We start from the raw sequence: 16,059 nt of genomic DNA, 5'->3' as shown, positions 1-16,059 counted from the left end.
TGTTTTACTTGTGGTTTTAAGTTTTTTTGCTGTCCTTGCATGATGTTAAACTGGAATAATCTGTTCTCTTCAGAACAGAAAGCATTCAGGGAAGGATGCATAAGAAATCACAGGAAGCAAGTTAATAAAAATACTTTCATTTTCAATTCCCAGAAACTCTGCCCTCACACAGAGCTGTTCTGTCACTGCCACAGCAGCCCCAAAACACAGGTTTCAGTGAGAAATATGTTCCTGGAAAATGTGCAGGAAATGGCACTGGGCACTGAAGTGCTCAGCTCCCCTGTAAAGCTGACCCAGGGGGCAGCAGCTGTGAAATTTTCTTTTCCCTTTGCTGCCAATGTACCTTGGCTCTGACCCGGGAAAACCTCCACAAGAGGGGTAAAATTCAGGTCACGCCTTGGCAAGCCCTTCATTGCATCAGGACTTTGGTTTCCAGGGTCTCTCTGGGCAAAGCTTAACCTCCCACACGTAGATGAGGCACCCTTTTGTAACAGGACTGTTGTGCAAAACCAGGCAATATGACATTTCCTTGAACTCCTGGTTCCCTTTGATCAGCAGGTCTCTCTACAAGGAGCTGACATTGGAAAGGGGTTAGGAATCTGAGCAAGAAATGAAGAGCTGCCCCAGGGGCTGGGAGAACTATGCTGCTGCTGTCTGAAATAGAAGCAAATGCTCTGGATGTGGTTAGATTAATTATTGGGGTTCACAATTTGTATACATAATGAGTGGGTAATAATCTATGGGGATATATGTAAAAGTTAGGGTCAGCTTCATGCATCAGGAAAATCAAGAAAAATGGCTTGGTAAAGGCAGAAGGAATTTCCATTAATGGAAAGGGCGTGTGGTCCATTAGAAGGAGAAAGAGTGGGCTGGGATAGAGGAAGGAGGAATCCTCCTGCAAATGGCCACAAATGCAGCATCTCTGTGGTGCAGGCCAGCAGTGTCCTCTGTCAAGCGAGTGTGCAAAGCTGTCTTCTGGGGCTGGTAACAACAGCAGGGCATGGTCCCCTCACAACCAGCCTTTCCCTGAGAGCCACCCCCCTTGGGACTTTCCAGGCAAAAGGGCACAGGGAGCAGCAGCCCTGGCGCAGCATTTCAGGGCTTCACGGGATTATTTATTCACTCTGTTCCTGGAACACTTCCAGGCTTCCCAGCTCTGCCACAGCGTACAGATTCATCCAGTACCCGCAAGGCTCACAACCCCCAGAGGCAAGGGCAGACTGTAGGAAGGTGATTCCTGTCACAAACCAGTGTCTCTGAAGGACTGGCAGGGCTCTGGGAAGACTGAACTGGATCCTCGTCCCCTCCCTTCCTCCCCAGCGCTCTCGGGGTGGTTTTGGCAGCAGCTGCGCTCTGCATGGATTTCATTGCTGGGGCCATCGGAGGTAAATGCATGAACTGGGGCTTGTTGGCCAAAACAGATGGCTGTGTTTCCTTCTTGTTCAGCTGAGGAGCAGCTCTCAGTAGCAGAGCTGAGAGTCATGATGGCGGGGTGCTTGTTAAAAGTGTGTTCTTCCTTATGAAGTGGGAAATGTCATCAGAGCTGCTGGAGAGGCAGCGCTGCAGCTTGGTCAGCTGAGGTCATTGCCTGCAGTCTCCTCCACTCTGATTGCACTGGGACAGGGTAAAACTAATAGGAAGAGACAGAGTCTAATAGGTTTTGTGCAGATACAAGCCAGCTTGTATAGCTCTGACAGTGAAACCCTCACGTGTCTGGCATGCAGGGGTCCCAGCAGGCTGCAGGGATGGTGGCTCTGGGGGGCTGAGGATGTGATTTGTGAGACAGGAGGGGAGGAAGCACCGTGTTCTTACTGCATTCAGATTGTCTGGATGAATGCCCTTTGCACTATCTTGGGTTAAGATGCATTTGCAGTTGTGATGGTGATCTCAGCACAAGGCAACAGGCTTTGATCTGGGAGAAAGTAGGTTAGCTGTATATAAAAAAAGTAACAGGAGAGAAGTGTGATTAAATTCTAGACATTTTTAGAGCATGTACTGCTCAAAACCATCTTTGTTTTAAATGACAAAATGTACCCACTGGTCTCAGTTCTTCGCTGAAATCTTGTTAGATTTAGTGGAGTATATAAGATAACATATACCAATATATATATATTTTATATATATATCTATATATATATAATATACCTATATATATAGATATAATATATACCTATATATGTATGTATATATAGGTATAAATATATAATATATACATAATATATACCAATAGATACCACAAGAAAAGCCTTTGGTTTTCTGTCACCACTGACAGAAAGGCCAGGTGAACCTACCAGGTGGCTGAGACATCCAGCCCAAGCCTGCATGACAGATCTCACTTTGACATTCACTGAAATTTGGCTTTTGCCCTCCCTAGGAACAGCCTATGGTCCTGCTGCAGATGTGTTGTGCCCATGCTTGGGGTGTTGGCCTTCCAGGGGTGTTGGGAGACCCTTCCTGGGAGAGGAGGATCTAACCAGTCCCACCATGACAGCTTTTCTTTCTCCTGCTGTGTCCCTTCTGACTTCTGTGGAGATGGAAGCCTTGTCCTAGGGCTGGCAATGAGATGTCCATGCCAGAAGGATTAACCAAACCTCTCAGACTTCATGTTCATGGTGGGGCAGAGATGATTGCATTTGTTTCTTGGACTCCTTTGCTTTTCTAGCACAGTTTGAGACAGGTTACTTAAGGACAAGCTTCTTTTGCAAGGGAGCATGATGAGCTGAAAACAGAGTTTGAACATGGCCATTCCCCTTGGTTTTCTGCCCTGGCTCCCATGCAAGGCCAGGGTTTGTGCTGTGACCCCCTGTCCAGGCTCCAGCATCGTGTTCTGCCCAGCCATGCAGCAAGAATCTCCCCTGTGTGCCCTGGACACAGGCTCAGCCTGAGGGGATGCAGGCTGTGGAGATCCAGCTGGGACCAGAAAAGTCTTGGCTTGTTGTAAGGCACTTCACTGACCTCAGCCTCACAGAGAGCAAGATTTTCCATCCTGTCCTCCATGTCCAGCTCAGAGCTTTTCTAGGAGGGATGCTGCAACTTCTCACTGGCTGCAGAGGTGGGAGCTTGCCCATAGACAAGCTGAGGCCATCATCCTTCCCCTCAGATGGGATAGCTCCTGGGGTTGGACATCTATCCTGCAAGAACTGGGATGGTTTTGGTGCTGAGCTTATTTTGGGGTTTATGTTTGCCAGAGCTGAAGCAGTTTTCATATTCCTAAGGACTCTGTGAACCCAGCTAAAGAGCATCAAGCAAGTTGAGGCAACATAAAAAATAAGAGTTTCTGTTTAGTAAAAGACACTCTAGTGACCTAGATCTGTTTTCAGAGTGTCTTGGAGAAAGCCTGGCTTAAGCACCTCTGAAAAACAGCAGAGGTCATGCCCATTTGAATTCCAGCCTCTGCACAAATACTGTGCATCACCTCTGGATTCTGTGGAAATGAGGTAAAGAAACTCAGCATCTTCAGCCCCAGAAACAGTGATCTGCTCTGGCTCCAGGTAGAAAAAACATGAGAGAAACATGCTTGGTGACTGTGGAGACTTTCTGTAACCAGCAAACGTAGCTGGATGTTTTGGGAAGCAGTCCTTCCTGGCCAGTAAAATTGAGCAGGAGGTTGGACTGGAGACCTCCTAAGGCCTCTTCTGACTTGAATTTTCCTGTGATCCCATGCACACTTTCTAGCCCTGCTACAGCAGCAGCCTGGGCCATGGCAGGGGATGGGGATTGATGGCCGGGGCTGTTGATGAGTGCAGGGTGAGGATGATTTGACTCTTATGTCAGGAGTAAAGATTTGGGGAAGTGAAGCCAAGGTTTACCCGGTGGTGGTAGTGCAGCAGGGCCTGCAGCAGGGCTGGGCTTTTCCACAGCTGGGAGGTTACACGCAGTCCAAAGAAAGATTAAATAATCCTCCTCTAGAAGGAACATGCTGTTTCCTTACAGATAAAGCAGCTCCTGCTGGGGTTGTGTGACTGAGTGAAGCTCAGCTTGCTTAGGGTCAGGGCACTGGTGTTCCCAACTGTGACAGTGTTCACAGGGGTCTGAGGATGAGGGAAGAGATGGGGATCTGACTCCATGTTTCAGAAGGTTTGATTTATTATTTTATGATATATATTACATTAAAACTATACTAAAAGAATAGAAGAAGGGATTTCATGAGAAGGCTAGCTAAGAAGAGAAAAGCAAGATTGATAACAAAGGCTCGTGGCTCGGATAGAGAGTCTGAGCCAGCTGACTGTGATTGGCCATTAATAAGGAACAACTCTATGAGACCAATCACAGATCCACCTGTTGCATTCCACAGCAGCAGATAACCATCGTTTACATTTTGTTCCTGAGGCCTCTCAGCTTCTCAGGAGGAAAAATCCTAAGGAAAGGATTTTTCAGAAAATATCACAGCTACATCCAACTCTGCACAAAACAAAGGGTTTTGAAAGTCACTGTCAGCCCATCCAGGGCATGGACAATGATCCCTGCTTCTCCCTGGGTGTCTCAGCAAGGTTTGCCATCAGCTCAGGGCTGTTGCAGCCTCATGGGCTCTGTACAGCTGCCACTTGCTCCCTTGTGATTGCACCCCACCAGAATCTCTCCTAATTTGAGTTGCTTGCTCAGAGTGACCTGACTTGTGCAGGACTGTGAGTGATCCATTCTGAGCACTCTGTGTGTGTAGGGGATGCTGCAAGCTCTGCTCAATACTCAGGAATATCTCAGATAAAAGAGGCATAAAAAATGGTTCACTAAAACCAAAAAAGGTAATTCCCTTGGTTTTGCTGTTTATTTTTGTCACAGCTGATGCAGGGTTACTCAGCAGGAGTCCCACAGGAAGCTTCTCCTGTGTGCCCACGGTTCATTGCTGGCCTTCTTTGATTTTGCTGTGCAAACAGGGCATGTGTGGGTCATGCTATCTTAGTGCCAGGCTATTTATATCGTGTGAGAGTGTGCAGAGCCCTCATTCCTCAGCCTTTGGTAGACTTGGCCGAGCTCCTCAGCTCTGGCAACTGCTTGGAGTGCTTTGTGCTCCTAAGTAGCACAGTTCATGGCAGGTTGGGTTATTTGGAGGTTTGGGGGATTCACATCTTTGCTGGGAGCAGTGAAAAATTTGCTTTTATGGTCTCCTCCCAAGTGGAGATGTTTGATCCTTATTGGAACCAGGTTGATGGGGAGCCTTTAGGGCTGAAAGAGACTGTTTAGGGCAACCTACTGTGCTGCTGTCTCTGTATCTAATCATGTGAACAGGGTGATTTCTCCAGAAGGGAGGTCAGTTCTTGTCAAACACTGACCCAAATCATCCTTGGTGTGTGATCTGCATGTGCCAGAGCTCCTACCTTCCTCATCCGGTGCAGTGAGCCAGGACTTAGCTGTGCATGGTGCCCCTGTGTCCCCAGCATCTGCTCAGCCCATGCCCATCTCCTCTAAGGTTCAGGAGCTCTGAAAATTATGAGATGTGTCAGAACCTCCCAGCTGAGGTGGGGTGCATGGCCTGGGTACTGCAGCTGTGAGGGCAGCACTGCCATCCTGGCAGTGGCCCACGTGCTGCCCTTCCCTGGCTGCCAGTGTCCCTGTTTGCCCTGGCCAGGAGCCTGGGACAGCACAGGTGTCCCCAGATGACTTTGTGCATTGTCACTCTCTGCTTGGACCTCAGCCAGTGCTTCTCCAAGCCATATTATTGCCTATGTATTCCCCCTTGCTGTCTCTCTTCTATCTAGTAGGCCCTTTTCCCCCTTCATTGCTGTTTATCTGGTGTCAGATTTGATAGGTGTTTTTGAAGAACAAACCTCAATTTTCTGCAAGAAAGATGCTGTTGGTTGTTTTCCTCTGTAATGAACTTTGGGATTGTCTCCTGGTGACTCACAACAGCAGCTGCTGCTTTTCTCCAGAACATGGGAGAGCTTTCCAGAGCTCTGAGCAGCCATGTAATCGGAGGTGAACATGCCCACACAAATAGCACATTTTTAAGTAGCTTGGGTTTTAATTTTTTTTTTTAAAGAAGAACTCAGTGAGAGGCAGTTTTCAACAGGTGAGCCACTAGATGTATCTCTGAATGCCTGGCTGCCTGATGGGCTCTTCCAGCACTTCCATGAACTTGATCTCTGTCTAAGTGACTCACATGGACACAGCTCCATTGTTCTCCAGCCTGATTTCCTCTCAGGTACCTTGGCAGGTGTTGTACTGGGAGGAAGTTTGCTGGTGAGCACCTTTATTACCTGCTAGCACTTAGCTCAGAGCTGAGAAATGCAGTGAGGTGAGATCTGTTTGTTGTTGCACAGAGAGAAATCCCTGTGGGAGCTCTTTAGCCCTTCTTGCTCGCCATTAAGCTTTGTCTCAGGGGATTAATGCATATCCAGGGGCTATTTTAAGGCTGCAGGAGTGAGCTCCAGGGAGTGTTGCTGGAGGATTGGACACGCTGTCACCGCATGTGATGCTGCCCTGGCGGGCTCGGCAGCCTATGGGCCCTCCCAGCGCTAATCCCTGCCTGCCCCAAATCCTCCCGAGCCTGAAAACCAAAACTGCTCCAGGCTCTGTGCGTGGGGACGCTTGGGCATAGCTCAAAGATGCTGTAGTGCCCAAGCTGAGGGGGGAAACAAGCACAGCCCGGTATCCTCCCTGCATCCTTCGTGGGGCAGCGCTCTCAGGGTCTCTCCCTGCCTCATCTTGCTCAGTCTTGTTGTTCATAAGTTTCCCATACTCTGTTTCCTCCTCTGGGTGAGCCTTGGTCACACAGAAATTTGCATTTTTCTCTTTCATTCAGGGCCCAAACGTCATTACTGGAGCTGGAGAAGTGTGGTGTCAGGCACAGCTGGGCTCTGGAGCTGTTTTCTGCCATTCCCCAGTCCCCTTCTGCTGTGACATGTGCTGTTAACCATCTCCTACATATTCTCTGTTTCAGGTGGTCTAAGCACAGCCGTGGGTTATCCACTGGACACAGTGAAGGTACCTGTTGGAGCTTTATTTCTTGACTATATAACAAAAACGCAGAGGCCCTTTTGTTTTCCCCCTCCTTTTCAGAAAAATAGTTCCATGAGAGTACTTTATCTGCATTACATCTCCATATCTCACTGTAATTGGTTGTGTTTGTCTCTAAAAAAAAAAGGAAATTAAATGCCAATCACTTGTTTTTAAAATTTTAAAAGTTTAATAGTAATAAAATGGTTATAAACATAGTAATACAATTAATAATAATTTGGGCAATTTGAATTTGGACAATATGAGACAATAAAGACAAAGAGTTACTGACATCCAGGTACCTTCTTCTGGGCAGCAAAAAGGACACCTTAACAGAGGATTAACCCTTAAAAACAATACCCTGTTGCATATTCATACACCTCATACATGATGCATAAATTCCATTCAAATACAGGATTCTGTCTGGTCAGTGTCAACTCCTTCCTCAGAATCCTGACAGCGTCTTCAAGGAGGGAAGAAGTTCGTTTCTTCTGATAAGAGGACAATAAATTCTTTTTCTCTGAAAGATTTAGGTGTCCTGTGCCTGCTATCTTGCTGCAAGTCCTTTCTTTAAAAAAAGTATCCTACATAGCATAGTTTCTATTTTAACATTTTTTATAACATAAAACTATATTTAACACACTACTTAATAGAATGAATACAGCATTACTTTCTAACATAACACATATAATATTAATTTTAATATTTGTGAAAAGCCAATCATAAAATACATGGATTTTTCACATTTGGTCACATTATTTTATGGTTAATTATCTGGTTTGCTGCTACGACATTTGTTGTTTTATTTATTTTAATATGATATCTGCATTTTAATGTTGTCCCTGTATTCCTAGGTGAGAATTCAGACTGAGAACCACTACAGAGGATTTTGGCACTGTGTTCAGGAAACGTACAGGACAGAAAAGGTGGGTGCCCTCAGCAGTACTGCAGGTGCCTTGTTTCAGAGCAGCAGAGCTGCCTCTGTCACTTCGGGGACGATGGGCACCTGTTGCATGCCAGCATCAGCTGGGAGAGCCCTCAGAGTGAAATTTAGCTTTGCAGGTGAGCTGGAAGGTGGGAATTTGTTTTGACTCAGCAATGCCCAGCCGGTGCTTTTGTGCAGATGCTTTCCCATGCCGCTGACCCTTAAAAGTCGCCTTTGTCCTGTTTCCCACGAGGTCCGGGGCTTTTACAAAGGGGTGACCGCCTCAGCCCTCGCTGTATCAGTGGTTTCCTCAGTTTCCTTTGGCACATACAAGAACTTCCTCGGCGCCCTCTGCAAGCTGCGCTACGGGGCTGCAGATGCCAAGCCGTCCAAGCTGGATGTTTCTCTGGCTGGAGCTGCTGCCGGCGCTGCCCGGGTAGGTGAACACCCTTGTGAAAATCTCCAATCACTTGCTTTTAACATTTTAAAAGTTTAATAGTAATAAAATAGTTATAAAAAGAGTAATGCAATTAGAGTAATAGTAATTTGGACAAACTGAATTAGGACAATATGAGACAATAAGGACAAAGAGTTACAGATGTCCGGGTACCTCTTTCTGGGCAGCACGATCCCAAAAAAGGACACCCGTTAACAAAGGATTAACTCTTAAAAACAATAGCCTGTTGCATATTCATACACTTCATACATTATGCATAAACTCCATTCAAACACAGGATTCTGTCTGGTCATCTTCAACTTCTTCCTCTGAATCCTAACAGCACCTTCAAAGTGGGAAGAAGTTCGTTTCTTCTGATAAGAGGGCAATAAATTCTTTTTCTCTGAAAGATTTAGGTGTCCTGTGGCTGCTATCTGGTGTGAGTGCCTCATTCCTTTCTTAAAAAAATCCCACTAACATAGTTCTTATTTTAACTACAAAAGTTACCTTTTAATTACAAGACCACATTTATTATTAAAATGTTAATACAGCACTACTGATCAACACATCAAAATACATACGGTAAATATCTGCGTAGAGCCATACAATATGCACTTTTCACACCCTGCAGGGAAAGCACAACACGAGATCTTGTTCACAAACACAGGCGGCTGGAAAAGCAGGGAATGTGTTTTCGGTCCGGGAGGCCACAGGGGAGCCTGCAACAACCTGGTGGGTTTGTTTTTGCAGGGAGGTCATGCTCTGCCCTCGCTGCTGCCCCTCCAGGCCTGCTGGGCAGCTCGTGCTGGATTTGGTTTGGAGCGGCAGGACGCTTAAGAACGTGCCATTAACATGACACAGACCTTGGCAGCAAACACAGGATGAGGAAGAGAACACAGCATAGGCAGCAAACTCCCCCAGTGGCTGGACGGTGTGTTTGTGTAAGACAGACAGACAGAACTCAGAGTGAAAGCATCCAGGATTAAACTCAGGGGATACCCCTGGGAAGTGATGCTGTGTGACAGTGGTCACAGGGGTCTTTGGATGAGGGAAGAGATGAGAATGTTGACTCCATATTTCAGAAGGCTTGATTTATTATTTTATGATATATATATTACTTTATAACTGTATTAAAAAGAATAGAAGGAAAAGTTTCATCTCAGAAGGCTAGCAAAGCTGAGAATAGAAAGGAAAGAATGATTACAAAGGCAGCTGACTCAGACAGAGAGAAAGAGCCAGCTGTGGCGTGAGTGGTCACTAAATCCAAACATCCACACGAGACCAACCACGGATCCTCCTGTTGCATTCCACAGCAGCAGATAACCATTGTTTACATTTTGTTCCTGGAGCCTCTCAGCTTCTCAGGAAGAAAAAATCCTAAGAAAGGATTTTCATAAAAGATGTCTGCGACAATGCTGCGTTTCAAATCTGCAGGATCCTCAGGCAGGGCCGAGGCTGGGTCCAGGAGCAGTTGCCCACAAGCAGATGAGGGTGAGCATCCACAGGTGCTGTGAATGTGGTGGAGCTCATCCCACCACAGCGATGGCATGCTGGGCAGAAATGTGTGCCTGGCCACAATTCTCTTACAGAGCAGTCCAGATGCTCAGGCTTCTAGGTGCTTCCTACAGTCAGTGACTCAACATGGCTTAAATTTTTATAGCCTGGATGGTCTTGGTTCAAATACAAATGCAAACAAGTGCCCTGATGTGTGCTTCCCTGTGGCTGAGGACGTCCCTCTTTCCACACCCATCTCGTTTAGCAAGTAGTTACAGGTATTTAATATCCTGTGTTGATTCTGCCTTGCCTTTCTCTCTGCTCACCCATGTGTCCTGCTGCTGCTGGGTGGAACAGCACAGACAGAGGGGAGAGGCTGGAGCTTGCTGGAGCTCACAGACAATGCTATTGCCTGAGAAGCTGGGAGACAAGAATTTACAGGAGGGAGACCAAAGCACTGTTTAACTGTGAGGGTTAAAATGCCATTCTCTGGTGTTGCAGGTTGTGCTGACAAACCCCAGTGAGGTGGCTAAAGTTCGGATGCAGACTCAGAGGGACCCATGCCCTTCCAGCACACATCAGCCTGTTTCCAAGCCAAAGTACCAAGGGTCTCTGCACTGTCTGAAGGTTATCATCAAGGAGGAAGGTTTTGGGGGACTCTACAAGGGCTGTTCTGCATTACTCTGCAGGGATTGCTCTGCTTCTGCAGTCTATTTCCTTTCCTATTCTGTTCTGTGCGACTGGCTCACACCAGATGGGAGAAATAAACCAGGTGGGTATTGGAAAGCATCTGGCATTACCTGCAAAAATGGCTTATCCATTAGTCCCACACTAAGAGGGAAACCAGGCTCTGGGCAAGTATCACCCGGTACCCACAAAACCTCACTCAGATCCTCATGAAGATTTGCTCTCAGGCTGTACCTCATGTACTTCACATGGTGTTCAAAATGTCACGTGCAAAAATTCTCTGAGACCACTGTAAACACACAACTGCAAAAGCTGCACAAAATAACTCCCCAAAAATATAAAGTTACCAAAGTTTGTTGTCAAATCTGAGATGGATGTAGCTGAATGAGGTGCAAGTGAACTGCCCTTATCCCTTCACTCTCTCCTGCAGGTTTCCTTGTTGTGCTGCTTTCTGGTGGTTTTGCTGGAGTCCTGGCCTGGGGATTTGGTACTCCCATGGATGTCATCAAGTCACGCATGCAAATAGATGAATCAGACCAGCACAAGTACAAGGGCCTGATCCACTGTGTGAGGGAAAGTGTGAGAAAGGAAGGGGCAAAAGTGCTTTTCAAAGGACTGGGTTTAAACTGCATTCGTGCCTTTCCTGTGAACATGGTAGTGTTTGTAACATACGAAGGTGTACTGAGATTTTCAGATCATTATATGAACAAAAAATAGCTTGTTCCACTCTGTCCAAAGTGTATCTTATTTTATTATTTTTCGTAAGACAACATCCACAAACAACTGTTGAATTGATGGACAGCATAAGAAGCATGGACATTTCAGCCCAAAGCTGACAATTGCTGGCTTTGTTTTATTCTTATAGGACTACAAACTCATCAGGGAGCCTTGGCTTCATACAAAACCTCCCTTTTATCTCATTAAGGTATTTAGACTGTGGCTGCTGCTTAGGCCCCTGAAACATTTGTGAATTTTTATGTCCTAATAATTTGTTTGCCTGAGCAGGGATTTTGGTAAATCAAGTAATTTTTTTCTACTGGCACAGACAATGATCCTCCCAACCAAAGGAAGAGCTGGAGGGAGTTTGTGTAAGATTTAACACTCTCCAGTGTGTGCTCTTTCCATGCTATGCCTGCACTGCATTCAGCGAGTGACTCACACATTTGTGCTGCAGGCTGCAACCTCCCCTTCCCAGCAGTAATTTTCCCAAAGCACTCTCCAATTATATTCCCTTGGCAGGAGCTGAAGCAGGAATGTCCCCTCTTTTCCCTGCTGCTCTCTATGAGTGGCAGCCATGCTCTGTTTACATAACTGTGCTAATGGTCTGGCTGCAGCGCCAGGCAGGCTGTGGGATTGTCTCCCTGAAAATCCCTCACACAGCATCATCCCTCTCCCCAGGCCATGGAGCAGCAGCTCTCCATGGCACAGCCTCTCTTGGCACAGCTTTGGAGGCTCTGTTCTCATCCTGGAGCGAGGGCAGGGATGGATGCAAAGCCTCTCTGCTTGGCAGAGGAAAGGCTGCCAGGAAACCCGTGCACTGGCGGGGCTAGGCAAGTTGGAAAAGAGCTGCAAAGTTGTAGAGCATAATCAAGATTCCCAGCTTTTAAAAGTCTATACTCTTCTCCCTTTAAATGCTGCTGTTAGCCAAAGGTGCATTTTTGAAAGAATTTCAGACTTTTCTGTTACTTCTTTCTCATCTTCCTACTACTTATTTTTCATTACTTTTTCCTACTTTTTTCTTGAAAGATACTTGAAAAACCAGTGCCTATGCTATTGCTTCAGAAGGAAAATCCCTAAACCCAGAAATGTTTGCTCATTCTGCCTCACAGGCAATATATATGCTTCTGTTTTAATCCCTGGATGACAACACTTGAAGCATTCTGGATCCAACCTCTCAGATTCTGCTAAAAATGCATTGATTGCATGGATTGCATTGACTGTATTTTAAAAGGAGTTTTCATATTTAGGACTCTTCTGGTCAGCAGTCGCTCTCACAGCTGATGACACTGGCTGCAGTTTTGCAGCAGACAGGATGTGTCAGCTGCCTTTGACATTCAGAAAGAACTACAACAAGTTTAAAGAGTTCAGGTGCTCCTAGACAAGAATAAAGGGAACCTCTTCTACCCCACACAGGGACCATTAAAAACTTCACAACTCCTCCTGAAATCTAAGCCTTCAACTGGCCTTTTAAACACATTCACAGCCATGCAATCATACCAGACAAGCACCTGAATTCTTTCAAGCTCTTGCAGCTGATCCAAGAGCAGGGTGAAGAGACCAGGCGGGTGCACACTGTGTCACCTTAAGGGGAGTGAAATGTAAGATCCAACACTAAGTTGGATTCTCTCCAAAATGCTTATGGCCTCAGCAACCTACCACACTGGTGACAGATTTGGGTGTCAGCACAAACTTCCTTTAGTCAGAAAGTCCTTAAAACAGGAGACTTAATCATGTCCTTGAGGTTTGGAATTCCTCTTAAGAGTCTACTACCCTCACCCTTTCTACAAGGGATGCATTTAACTGTGTAGTGATTTACCCTGCTCTGCCTGGATGTTTGGAATCATACTCCTTTATGCCATGTTATTGTCAGCCAGCCTTGTTCTCAGGCATTGCACTCTGAACTGAGACAGTGAAAGAACGCCTGCAAAACAGACTAAACAACCTTTTATTGTTAGGCAGCACTGATACCATTCATGGTCAGCCCAAGGCTTGAATATTAAACAGCCCATCTTTCCCAGTACACTCAGGCACTCAGATAACTAAAAATGTCTCCTCCTGTGGGTGTAACTGAAATACAGCTGATCCCAAGGGAGAGAAATTACAGAGGAATTGCAAATATGATTTGGAGTAGCTGCAGAAGCCAGTGCAAGGGGCTGAGAACTCTAAGCCTCGGGCTGTTCAGCACCTCGTATAAGCAGCTCTCATGTGGTCTGAACGAATGCTACATGAGAGGCAAATTGTATCTCTAGGCAGCTTCTTTCAGGAAGGTAAGGGCTTCAGAATCCTGGGAAAAAAACATCTACACAGCGTGTGGGTGACAGCCTGAGTAAGAACTCACACCTGATACAAACTGCAACAGGTACAGGAACTGACAGTGTGAGTACTGTAAACACAGGTACATGAATTTAAACCAATTTTTGTTTACTGACAGGACACATATTATGTACTTCACTACACTCATCCCAACACACCTGGGTGTTCAGCTTCTGGTTTTCAGCACTTGACTGCTTTATTTTCTGCTTTGTATTATCTTGACCTTTAGCTACTGTAATGATCACAGAACTATTTATTTTGATAAACCAGCTAGCTGAAGGCCAGCCAACAGAAAGAAGGTACCACATTTGCTGTGCTGATATTGGGTTTGCTTTGCTATATTGACTGCAGCCTTTCATATAGATAATTTCTTTCAGCAACAAAGTTGGTGGCCTTGAGGCAAAAACTCTTAGAAGTCACACTAGGATCAGGTTCCATGTTGCTGACAGTTCCTGTTTGCTCTGACAATGCTCATGAATATCCAGGCAGGTTTCAGCTTTCCTCTTGGGGATTGTGGAAGCTCTGTGGGAAGCTATTCAGGATCTGTGCTTTTGCACAGAAATGGTGAGCACTGTGTTTCCACTCAAGCACCAGTTTACACCAAAGCCCCTGAGGTGTCACTGTAAACAGGTCTCTGGACCTTCCCCCACCCCAGAGCTGGCTGCTGGGCACAGGGACATGAACCAGGACCAGGCCACCTCTCGACAACTGACCCTCTACTGGATCAGTCTGGGAGCAGTCTGAACCTTCTACCTGCAAGGGGGCTCTAAGGCACCCTGTTCCAGCACTGCAAAACAAGGAGCAGCTACATCAGGTGACAAATCAACACATAAAAAGGCAGGAAGAGAGGTCAAAACCAAAGCAGTGGTAATTTAAGGCTCAAAAAAAAAAAAGCAAAACAAAAATAGACTTTTATCTACATTTTTATTACAGTGAGATGGACAAAATGAGCAAATTGAGGAAAATGTAATGAACCATGTCTGGTAGCATTTCAGTGTGTTTTTGAAAACTGCCTTATCTTGACCTTTAAAATGACTCCTGGGACATGAACCATAAGTACACTAGAGTCAGGAATTCATCAAGGCTCCTCTGAGAAACTGAACCATCTCAGAAGCATGTTGTATGAATTCCTCAGAGGACTTGAAAACAGTGGCTGTTCAGTAAACAAACACTTTTCCTATCACCTTCCTGTCTAGAACTTTTAAAACATATTTCAATTGTTGTTATAAAATAATCCTTCTGCTTATCTAGACTAGAACACAGCACCATTTCTCCTACAGCGTATTTCCCTTTGGTGAATAACAAAAAAAATTCTCAGCTAATGAAATAAATCTAGCAGAACAAATCTGCATATATTTTAAGCAATATATTTGCATTGTAAGTCTGTAAAAGCACTTTTAAAGTCAATTTAAGGCTTATCTTTTATGTATGGCTAAAAATGACAAAGAGTAGACTGCAAGAACAGGAAGGTCATCCTTAAAGTCCAAAGCAATTAAGACTTAGCTTATTTATTACTGGATTTAAGAAGCTGCTTCTTCCCCCTAAGAATTGTTCCACTAGTTCTAGAAAAAAAAAAAAAATATTTTCTACTCATTGTTAGGCCCTTGCTGGCACTGAGATGTTTTGCCTGTGGGTTATGGAGACAGTCTCTGGGAAACATTTTCACTAATTCACTGAAGTCAATGGCATTAGATTAGAAATGTCAGCTCACATAAACTGTAAAGAAAAAGACAAAAGCTAATAAGCCTTGCTATTTCCAGCACAAGTTTGAAACTCGTGTAATGTGCCTTGGTTTGCCTTGCACATCTGCCTTTTCCTTGGCTCCTGGAACAAACATAACCAGGTTAACCCACTTGTGTTATCTATATCAAATAAAACCATCTTTGCTAGACTATACCTGGGCTAGCAATTTTCTATTCTATGCAAGACAGATCTAACAGCTTGCACTCAGCACTGTTTAGATCAAAACAAATAACTAATAATTTAGATTTTTCTTCCAGGAATCATAGTGAAGACACTGAAGTTCTTTTGAAGAAAGGAGATAATTAAATATTACATGAGGTATTTTAACAAAATGTATTTTCTCACTGGAATACATCCTAAAATAAATATCCCTAGTTTAAACCTCCTGGTGCAGTGAAAGAGAGCAGACAGTACTAAAACTATCCCTGTGTCCAGTGTGAGTTCAATTTCCACATCTTGATTTAACACTTGTTATTTATACTTAGAAACTAATATTTGCATTTCTATATTATCTTCCACCTGAGAATATCAAGGACCTGACAGCTTCCTGATGACCTCCTCTTTCCAGAGGCACTCAGATCAGGTAAAAAGGTCCAGGTAAAAAGTACAGTGAGATTTCTGCATCTTGCCCAATGTCAAAGAGGAAGGTGACAGCAAGACAAGTCTGATATTCTTTCTCCAGTGTTCAGCTCACAGGTGTCCACTCTTTCTGCACTGATCCCACTTTGTAACATTCACCACTTTTTTGTGTGCAGCATGTTCTCAGCAGCCCAAGAAGACATACAATCTAGTAAACCAAGGTACAGAG

At 45.1% G+C, this 16,059-nt stretch overlaps 1 protein-coding gene across 2 annotated transcripts; it reads left to right on the top strand.

The window, feature by feature from the left end:
• Positions 1-1,113: 1,113 nt before the first annotated feature.
• Positions 1,114-12,621, top strand: SLC25A47 (solute carrier family 25 member 47). Of its 2 annotated transcripts, XM_064715931.1 has the most exons (6): positions 1,114-1,385; positions 6,878-6,921; positions 7,788-7,859; positions 8,112-8,294; positions 10,290-10,560; positions 10,906-12,621. In XM_064715931.1, the coding sequence occupies exons 1-6, from the start codon at positions 1,358-1,360 to the stop codon at positions 11,190-11,192; spliced, it is 885 nt and encodes a 294-aa protein (XP_064572001.1). In that variant the 5' UTR covers positions 1,114-1,357; the 3' UTR covers positions 11,193-12,621. The 2 variants fall into 2 exon arrangements, with proteins under 2 accessions (XP_064572001.1, XP_064572002.1); XM_064715932.1 differs by lacking the exons at positions 1,114-1,385; positions 6,878-6,921; positions 7,788-7,859 and adding an exon at positions 7,864-7,995.
• The last annotated feature ends 3,438 nt before the right edge of the window (positions 12,622-16,059 follow it).

The sequence above is a fragment of the Zonotrichia leucophrys genome, chromosome 5, assembly GCF_028769735.1.
Source record: "Zonotrichia leucophrys gambelii isolate GWCS_2022_RI chromosome 5, RI_Zleu_2.0, whole genome shotgun sequence".
NCBI lineage: Eukaryota > Metazoa > Chordata > Aves > Passeriformes > Passerellidae > Zonotrichia > Zonotrichia leucophrys.
Note: the sequence above shows the minus strand (reverse complement) of the source record. Positions and strands in the feature narration are given on the sequence as shown.

Coding starts and splice junctions, on each gene's coding strand:
- SLC25A47 (XM_064715931.1), top strand. CDS start 1,358: ATGGATTTCATTGCTGGGGCCATCGGAG. Junction 1,386..6,877: donor CATTGCTGGGGCCATCGGAG/GTAAATGCATGA, acceptor TCTCTGTTTCAG/GTGGTCTAAGCACAGCCGTG. Junction 6,922..7,787: donor ATCCACTGGACACAGTGAAG/GTACCTGTTGGA, acceptor CTGTATTCCTAG/GTGAGAATTCAGACTGAGAA.